We start from the raw sequence: 10,164 nt of genomic DNA on the forward strand, positions 1-10,164 counted from the left end.
TCTCTGGGAGGGGAATATGGTGGAGGAAAACGATGACAACTGTTACCTTCTGTAATTACCAAAAAAAAAAAGAAGAGAAAAACAAAAGATACAAAGAAAAAAACAAAACAAGCGGCAGGTGAAAACTGTGTGAGGGATGTTTATTCAGATGATTCTTTTGACGACAGACAAAAGATGAAAAATACTGCCCATCATGGATTGGGTCTCCAGACTAAAAGCCCAGATGTACTTCATTTAATAGTCAATGTTACAATTTCCATCCAGGAGTTATTAATCGTTTGAAAGCCTTATTAATATAACAGCTATTTAGTGAAGAGTTGTACAAATAATTCCTCAGTTTCGTCAGTTCAGTTCCTCAAAAAGTATTCATTTCTAGATACAAAAACCGGAGAGCGGTAGCGGATTGGTCAAAGAGAAATATTGACATATCTGTCTGAGCGCACGGCAACAAACTTCTGACCAATCAGAAGACACCTTGAAGAGAGCTAGTTCAGTGAGAAAAATGGCGCAATTTTGGTCTACGCAAAATGAGAGCTGATTTTGGAACTTCGGATGAAGTATGGGACTTTGGTAGTGGAGCGGAAGGTGTTGGGATTGGGAATCACATGGTCTGATGTATTTATTTATTTATTTATTTATTTATTTTGCTTTTTGCAGATGATATAGTAATGCTCTCATCTTCAGGGCATGAACTTCAGCATGCACTTGAGCAGATCGGAGCCGATTGTGAAGCGATTGGGACCAGACTCAACTCCTCCGAGGCCCTAAAAGCCCAACCGGAAAAAGGCAAATCCCAGCATGCAATTCTACCGTGGAGAATTTTAATTATCTTGATGTCACGTTCACAAACGATCGGTCAGGAGATGAATAGATAACCCGAGGCCACTTCTGCAGGAATGTGGATACTGTTCTGGTTTAAAACAGCTGAGCTAAAGAGCGAAGCTCTCGTTTCACCCATCAATCTACGGTCTCCCCCAATGGTCATAAGACATGGATCACAACGCAAAGAAAGACATCTTGCAGATCAGCAGCTGAAATGTCCTTCTTGCAGGTCAGCTGGATTCAGAGACATAATCTCTGCTGCATCTCTGCTTAAAAAAAACATAAGTCAGAAGAGATGGTTCTGGTCGGGAAGCCTCCTGGGTCCTTCAAAGGTTTGCCAGGCAAGTCCCACTGGAGGAAGAGCGCAGGGTGGACCAAATACACGTTGGAGGGACTAAACATCCCTTCAGGTCACTGCAGGGGCTGCACAGAATACACCAGAGAGGAAGATTTCTGTGTTTCCCTACTGGACCTGTTACCTCTGCAGCCCAGTTTTGGAAAAGGAGATCATGGATGCAAAAAAAAAAATACACTAAAACTACGAAAAGCAATTATCAATTTCATTTGATCTTTGAAGATCAGGCTTCCAATAAGTCACTTCATAAACCCAACAACTGGCCAATGCCCAGACTGTTAAGAATAGATTAGCAGGGCGAATCTCTCTTCAAACTTAGTTGCATAACTTGTAGTTTATTGGTTCTCGACCAGCAGAAGTCACTTTCTTTAAAAGAAGAAGAAAAAAAACATCTCTTGTAATGTATAAAGGCATTTCTACCCCCTGTGCCATAAACTAAAAAGCGGTTAATTAATGCGTGACACATGATGATTAAATGCATGACTTAATCCAGAATGTGTCATGAAACTGCTCATCCTCGACAGATGATTAAATCACTGACCTTTTGTGATTAATCTGCTGTTAACATCAGACTCTGACTCATAGAATGTAAATCTACAGTTATGTATAGCCAACATTTGAATAAATTTCACATCTGTTTCTCTGCCGCTTTTGGTAGTTGGGAGGCAACCGGGCATCGTCGTCTCGCTCGGTGACGGCATGGCAACCCTCGGCGTGTGGACCGGGAAAGCCGGGGATCAAAACAGCAACTGTCTGGGAAAAGAAATGCGTCTTCCTCAGAAGCCGACCTCCAGCTGACCAGCTGCTGGGCAAGAGAGCGAGGAACAATGCTGTGATTACTGCTTCCTACTGCTGAATGCCCTTTGTTTTGGCTAAAGGATATGAAGGTAACTCTCAGACATATAAAAGAAATGAATAACTGAAGGAATGTGGCTCTATTGTAAAAAGTGCTTTAATTGCCCAAACCATGGCAGAGCAGATTTTAATGATGTATAAGCTGAGACAAACCATTTGTCACTTTCAGTGCTGAATAGTGTCTGCTCGGAGCTTAACTAAAGGGCTATTTCACAGTTTTTAGTTTTTTTTTTATTTCTGAACATCCATACGTTTATCTTTAGTTACTGCAACTCTTCACAGGTCTGCCAGTTTGAGCTCTCGCTAAAACTAGAAAGACAGAGAATAGACTTCAAAATGTTAGTCTGGTCAGTTTGGATATGTAGCAATTTACTTTCTCTTTTGAAAATATGTTCATGATAAATACAAACGGGTGTTTTTCAGCGTAGACACAATTTCGTACTGCGGCTGCACTGGTTATGGTCTCAAGCATAAACAGATTCGCTTTTGTCATTAAACTAGAAAAAAAAAACTTTAAAAGAGAATGCAGTTGGAGGAAAACACATTTTTTTCGATTATTAGAGGAGCGGAGAAGAAAAGCCGAATATTCATTTTAAAGCAAACGTTAAGAGAATGCAAGGTCATGTTGTTAATAAGCTTTGCATAACGTTAAGGAGTAATGGTTGCGCATTACAGGAGCGGCTGCACGGCTAAGAATAAATCTTTTCTCGATCCTTTTCCACAGGTTGGATCTTCTCCCTGTCGCCTCGGTAATGCATTTGAAAGTAACCCACCCTCCCTAACCCCATCCTCCGCCGTTCTCTCCAGATAAATTGAGATGCTGCAGCCTTCTCGGGGAGCTTATTTCTCCCTGAGACTTGTGGCCCACAGTGGAGTGGGCAGGTGGGGGTGCTGGGGAACGTCCTGAGATCACAGAGAGATTGAACCTGGCATCAGCGAGGTAAAAAGGCTCCAAGGGACCAATTGGAAATCAGGTGCTTTCTCACAAAATGCTGCAACACATGTATACACATGTGCATTCGCCCTCACATAGAAAAATGCGCTCTTCGCCTCTTTTTCTCGCTCGGCCTTACAAACACACACGCACGCACACGATAGCGGGAGCCATCTACAGTCATTTATCTCACACTGGTAAATGTATCCATGTTCCTCGGGTCCCAATCTCCCTCCTCGTCCTTTCTGTCTTCTCTCACACACACTCCCCAAAACAATCTCCTTCAATCACCACTTCTCTCAATTTCTTTGCCTCTCTCCCCATCTTTATCTCTCCCTCCTCTACCGTAAACCCTTTCTTTCACCCCCACTTCTCCGCTGACTTATATTTCTCTGCTATCTTCCCGCTTCCCCGATCGTCAATTTCTATCTCTCTCCGACTCTGCCAGTCATCCGAGCCCTAGAGTGCTCTTAGGTGATCAATCTTCATCCTCTCAGGGCTGTCAAAGTATTGGGTCAGGCCGCATGCACACACACACACACACACGCACACACACACACACACACACACGCACGCACGCTTTCACCATAACGAGTGGACATCAAATGCCAGGATTTACATATGATCACGACAGGGGGGCCAGTCACAATCGCCGGGAGCACACACGCTTGGATGTAATCACACAGTAAACACAAACGCACTCAATCACCAGCAGTGGCTCCCTCACGCGAGCAGGTTGCTCATCATTTCCTATAGCTGCCGGTTATAATGAGACGGAGGATGCCTACTGCCAGCGCAGGGTTTGCTGTGACTTTTTTGGCTCTGCCTTGCTGGCTCCGACCCAATCACAAGCTCCAGCAGCTCCAGACATTCCCGTCTCATCCTCCCCGTCGCAGCCAGGACCACCGAGCGGCGGGGGCTCGATCCAGGCCGGAGGGCGGAGCTCTGGGCTCCATTCACAGCGGCAGGCTCTGAGCCAAGCCCGGCCGCGCCACCTGAGCATGGACAAACACTGCCTCTGAGGGAGCGGAACCACAACGACGTGGCAATCATGTACACCCTCGGTAGGACAAAAAAAAAAGTAATTCATACTTCAGTTTTGTTTCAGCAGAGACCCCCCCTGAACTATTCCTGACAGCAGGAATGGCAAATAAAACTGGAACTGCAAGCAATTATTACGGGTTCCTCGTAAGATCCCGCCCGCCACCACTCACCCTCCCACATGTATGGTGATGCACAAATCTGTATCTGAAACTCTACTCCATAAGCTCGATGTCATCAATCACTCTGTAACCCGTTTTGTTACTGCTATCCCTTTTAATGCACACCATTGTCATCTACGCTCACTTGTAAAACCTGCCACTGCTCCGTTCACACAGATTAATAAATTGGTACAAATTAATCTGGAAACTATCAATGGCAAAACCCCTCCGTACCTTTGCCCACTCATCAGTATTTCCAACGATACTCGCATTTTATGTTCTTATAAATTCATCACTATGATGGACCTGAGAGTTCGTATATCCTTAGGCTGATCCTCATTTCATTTTGCGGCAACAAATTGGAACGACTTGCAAAAAAAAAAAAATGCCGAGAGATCAGTACATTCACATCTTAGTTAAAACCAGCGACTGATTAATGCAGCTGTTTTTACAAACTGTTCATATGTGTATTATGGTACATTTAGTCAGTACGAATGTGGTTGTTCTCTTATTTTTTTTTTCTGTTGTATGATATTTTAATGCGTTCTGAACAGGTTGCTGTTGAAAATGAGAATAAATTTAAAAAAAAAAGAAAAGAAAGAAAAAGTCTCCAAATGATTTGCACGTCCCCACGGCAACGCGGGTCCTGATAAGCAACTGTGAGAATCTTTTTTTTTTTTTTTCCTTTTCTAAAAGGCGTTCTTGTTCGACACCGTGCCTCTTGCCGATCAAGCAGAACAACACATTGCTTCAGCGCTGGCTGAGCGTAGGCCAGATATCAGTGTGGCTGAATTAAACATGGCCCGGCCTCATAAATACTGCACGGGGCCAGCACTCGGGGGAGCTTATCTGGACCCATCAGAGCTGGAAGCTCCAGTGCCCAGCAGGAGGAACGCAGCTACGCAGCTTGCAGAGTTAAAAACGTTAAGAGACGGGCGGCGAGCGTGCTAGCAGGGAGGACGGCAGCGTCCCTCGAACTGCGTGCCTCATGAATAGTAATACCCCGCATGAATGCTCTGTTTGCCCAGTAAGTGTTCTTTGTACACTGGCAAAGGCACACGTGTAGCGTGTGTGAAAATGGTTTGTATTTCCTGCCAGCTCACTCCAGGTAGCATGCATAATAGCTCTGATATGCGTAGCTTATTTTGTGTCAGGCTTTGTGATGGGGTAGAGAGTGCTTCCGAGTGACACACTCAGGAGTCATTTCCTTTTGTGATCTAGAGGGTTGCGTACGTGAAGTTCCTCTGTGAACAAAATTGTGTAAATCATTTAGAAATTACCCTGTTGGGTGTTAGAAAGGAGAGCCAGGCCTCCTGGTTTCCCTCCTGACCCCAGAGTTCATATCATCGGCGCTGCTGCCACTTGTCTCACACCCGTTTTACGCACAGCATTTTGTCATGCTACAACAAAAAAAATGCTTATTTACTAAATAATTGCATGTGATAGACCATGGGTGTCAGACTCATTTTCATTTCGAAGCATCCTCAAAGAGCCGATTGTGGCAGACATTTTTGATGAAACATTAACAAACTGTTAAGGTACTACAGCTTTCACTGCATATTTCTTAAATTGAAGTAAGATTAAAATCTTTTCACATTGTAATTGGTTTGATTTGACTGATGAAATCATATCTAAGCACACAACTGTTATCTTGAAGTGATATTTTTGTGGAGTCATGAGGGCCACGTAGTTAGTTGTGACCCGTGGGCCTCGAGTTTGACACATGTGCAATAGACCAAAACGAAGCAGTGTACAATTAGAGAGTTCTTTTCTTCCATGTCTCTCTAATAAAGTTGAATACCTAGAAGCTGTAAATGTTAGCTCCTTGCTCTTTGCGAAATAGTTTTCCGTTCTCGTGGCAGATTCAATTAGATTTAGGTCTAGACTTTGACTGCTTCACTCCTATCCAGGCATATGCTTTGATTTAGGCCCTACTACTGAATGAATGCTAAGAGGCACTTCCTGTCCTGCTGGACGATAATCCTCTACCTTCTTTCAAATCTGCTTAACGCACAATGTAAAGTTGCCAAGTCCACAAATTCTCCCACCTGAGCTGTGGATCTCTACAGCTCCCACAGAGTCACTTTGAGTGTCTTTCCCGGTTAGTTCTTTCCTTGCTCGGCCGGTTACTTTAAAAAGATGCTGGGATTAAATGAACACAGGCTTTATGTACTAAATGGTTTGCTAAGTACATCTGCACTTCTCTTTGTTGTTTTATTGCAAACAACACAGCAACATTTGCAGTTGCAATATGACGACGTGTGAAAAAGTTCAAGCACATAACTTCCCGTAAGAGCAGCAGGAGCTGCCATATTACCGCAGTCCATCCTTTCCACAGCTTGGGCCACGTTCTTCATAACTTTGCTCCCGGAGTTTTGTGATAACTTTGCAGCTAGGTGTTGTCAGATGTGTTTTAAATGGTATGGATTTGTACCGCAGCTGACACGGAGTCTGCAGCTCCCTCCTTTGCATAGTTAGAAATTATTATTGACTGGAAAGTTCAAAGAAGAGCTTTCATCTTAATTGCGTCACACCTTTCAATTTTTTATAACACGGGCTCTGCTGGATTTTAAACGCTTTCTCCAAGACGTTGCGGAATACAAATTCACCTGTTCAATAAACCCGTTTGCGTGGTGCAAACTGCAAACTCATTTTAAGGCAAAAAAAAAAAAGAAAGCGTTAGCTTGCACATAGAGAGCCAGTTCAGAAGGGTTCGGAGGAGACAGTGTTGCTATGAGGCCATTTTGTTGCCAATTGGAGTCACAGTAGCTCTTAGCTTTAACCCTCAGCAGTTTCTGCTAGAACCACATAGAGGCTTTAAGTTTTCTTAGGCAACATTTTGTTCAGTTTGGATGAAGAATTATAAAGCAGAATGTAGCTAAAATGTCTCTAACCTTCAATTTGTCACAACTTAATACCAGAGGAAAAGCCACACATCTGGCTAAAAAAAACAGTTTTAGTTTTAGCTACATTTTGAGAAAAGTAAGATTTCCCTCTTTTACGTTTTTTTTTTTTTTACAAAGGAGAAGAATGATAAATCACAACCTCTGCTTTGAAGACTCTTTAATGTCAGAATATTTCTGTCCAGTTTTGTCTGTTCTATAAATTGCTGCTTTTAATGTTTGTTTGATTCTAAAGTGGTCCTAATAAATAGTAGGTTTATTCGGCTTAGGTTTGAAGAGTATAAGTAGTTCAGATCTTGAACTAATGATGATGAAATGTGGTCCAGCCTCATTACAAAAAATGTGAGAAGAAAACAACGCCTTTTTGTCTGTGACTGATAGAAGGTGTGCATCAGGTGTGAGCTTAAGTATTGGCTGACAGTCAGCTGCTGTATTCTTACAGTTCTTACTTTGCTTCCTTTTTTCCTACTAAGAACCTAAAATGCATTCGGTAGAGGCCTCAATGCTTTTGTTTCACATCCAGTTTTGTGAATCTTCTGATTCTGATTTCCCTTTGCAAACTACAAGAATATATAAAAATAGCAACAAAAAAAAAAAATTCTTGTCTTCGCAGTGTCAGTGGACTTTATTTCCAAGAGAAGCAGAGGAGGCACCACAGCATGTGTGAGACAAAGCAAATGCTGTAAAGTCAGCCTAAACGTTGTCTACTTTAAGTCTCACTCTCTCTCATTCTTTCACAGCCTCAGAACAGTTGGCATCTCTCAACTTGTAGAAAAAGTTTTCTTTTGACCTTTTCTGTGGTTTTATTTATTTGTAAACACCTCCTCTATGCTAATGGTTGCTATAATTACAAACTTGCTCTGTCCACTCAGTGGCAGCATCCACACTGAAGAGTGTTGATGTCAGTGTGCTTACCTTCCTAAAATAATTGTTGGCTTATGTCATTTTATTGCCAAATATAATCACTTTCTTTTTATTACCAAAAGATAATTTAGGCTAAAAAGAATTGCTTTTGGTAAAAATAAATAAATAAATTAATTAATTAATTTAAAAAAATGACAATAAGGTGCCTTCACTGACTAGTAAATGATCAAGTCTTTGAGTTTCTGACTGATAAGTAAAAATTAAGCTGAAATTCATCTGATCAAGAGCCACACAGGGTTGATTCCCCTGATAAACTTACTGTTTTTAGTTGACCCATCAGAAGCAAAAACCCGCCCAGAAGAATAAAATAATACACATTGATCTTCTGACCTGGTTTCCAACGGGACGTTGCTGTTGAGCACCCAGCTGTCCTGTAGCTGGACCGACTCCGGGGTGGTGGGTCCATCTCCGGTGCCCGGAGCCGGGGCGTGAATGGGGTTCCGTCCTCCCCTCAGGGTGTTTCTGTTCAGGCTGTTTGCAGACTGGTGGGACAGGTTGTGGTGGTTGTGTGGAGGCGGCAGTGGAGGCTGCAGCGTGGACTGACTGTGGTGGTTGGCGGCCCCTGGAAGACAGAATTTTTTTTTTTTTTTTTTACCAGGATTCTGAATGAGGAGATTGTATTCTCCAAACTGGACACGTGCAAAATTACAGCTGACCTGTTATTCTACAACAGGCGTTCATTCATGTAGGTGAAACATAAAGCTCTCGGGCAAATTAACACCCAATTATACAATATTTTTCAACAATCATCCAGACAAGGTGTCATATTGTCAAAACAATCAATAACTCACGCCGACAGACGACTGCAGCAACAAAGACACGTGAGAACTTCATCTCCCCCTATTTCCTTTCACAGTTTCGGTACTCCATTCTTCTTTTCCCCCCGGCATCATCTCTTCCTCCCCCCTCTTCCTTTATCCCCTCTTTTCCTGCCCAGCGTTTCTTTGTCACATCTAAGCGGACGCACGCGTGTGAGTGTGTGTGAACAATATTAGAGCACTCAGCGCTGCATGCGCCCTCATCTCTTGCTCTCAGACTTGAGGGAACATGTCAGCTTGAATCCAATAGCAGCCCCCTCCAACAATGAGCTAATGGACTGTTGAGTGAGGGAGCTGAAAAACAAACCGGCATGACTCAGACAAGAACACCCATTCACACATCACCTTTCTCCCTTTTCCCTCTCGCTAAAGCAGCAGCGGGGCGGGGCGAGCGGGGGGAGGGGGGGCCTGAGCCCATCTTCATTGTGTGTGTGGTTTGCTCAGGAAAATCAATAAACCACATACTATACAGCATAAGCGGCAGCCCGACACAATTGCCTCACTTCACAGGCTTTAGCGAGCGTTTTGTTTATGGGCTCGGACTCGGAGCACAGCTGGCCTGAGTTAGCTTAAAATGTACGCCATTAAAAAGGCACCTAAAGAGAGCAACTCCAGCACAAGGTTCCTACGCGCCTTATATTTAAGTTCTGATGTATGCCGCCAGAAATCCTCAGTCTGAGTCGTTTCTTAAAGTATAAACAAAACATATTTTTATTTTCTCGGCCGTTAGTCTGTTGATGTGTAACATGGAAAACTAGAGACTTTAAAGAAGGAAAGGAAATATGAGGATGGATGGATGGACAGATGGATGGATGGATGGATGGATGGATGGATGGATGGATGGATGGATGGATGGATGGACAGATGATGGATGGACGGACGGATGGATGATGGATGGATGGATGGACGGATGGACAGATGGATGAATGATGGACGAACGGATGGATGGATGGATGAACGGATGGATATTCAGATGCATGGATGGATGAACGGATGGATGGATGGATGGATGAACGGATGGATATTCAGACGCATGGATGGATGGACGGTTGGATGGATGAACAGATGGGTGGATGAGCAGATGGATGGAAAGATGGATAGATGGATGGATGGATGGATGGATGGATGGACAAATGGACGGATGATGGATGGATGGATGAACGGATGGATGGACGGACGGACGGATGGATGGACAGATGGATGGATGAACAGATGGATGGATGGATGGATGAACAAATGGATGGATGGACGGACGGATGGATAATGGATGGATGGACGGATGGACAGATGGACGGATGATGGATGGATGGATGAACGGATAGGGGGAGAAAGGGATGGAGGAAAGGAGGGT

General features: G+C 43.5%; 1 protein-coding gene across 1 annotated transcript in view; it reads right to left on the bottom strand.

Moving 5' to 3' along the window:
* The window catches only part of LOC106960231 (teneurin-2), a 106,842-nt gene that overhangs the window by 73,887 nt on the left and 22,791 nt on the right, over positions 1 to 10,164 (bottom strand). Inside the window, exon 3 of the mRNA XM_015053218.1 lies at positions 8,326 to 8,557. Within this exon, the coding sequence (XP_014908704.1) occupies positions 8,326 to 8,557 (232 nt within the window). The remainder of the gene's footprint in view (positions 1 to 8,325; positions 8,558 to 10,164) is intronic.

This window comes from Poecilia latipinna, unplaced genomic scaffold (genome assembly GCF_001443285.1).
Source record: "Poecilia latipinna isolate Pla-1442-1.1 unplaced genomic scaffold, P_latipinna-1.0 Scaffold1168, whole genome shotgun sequence".
NCBI lineage: Eukaryota > Metazoa > Chordata > Actinopteri > Cyprinodontiformes > Poeciliidae > Poecilia > Poecilia latipinna.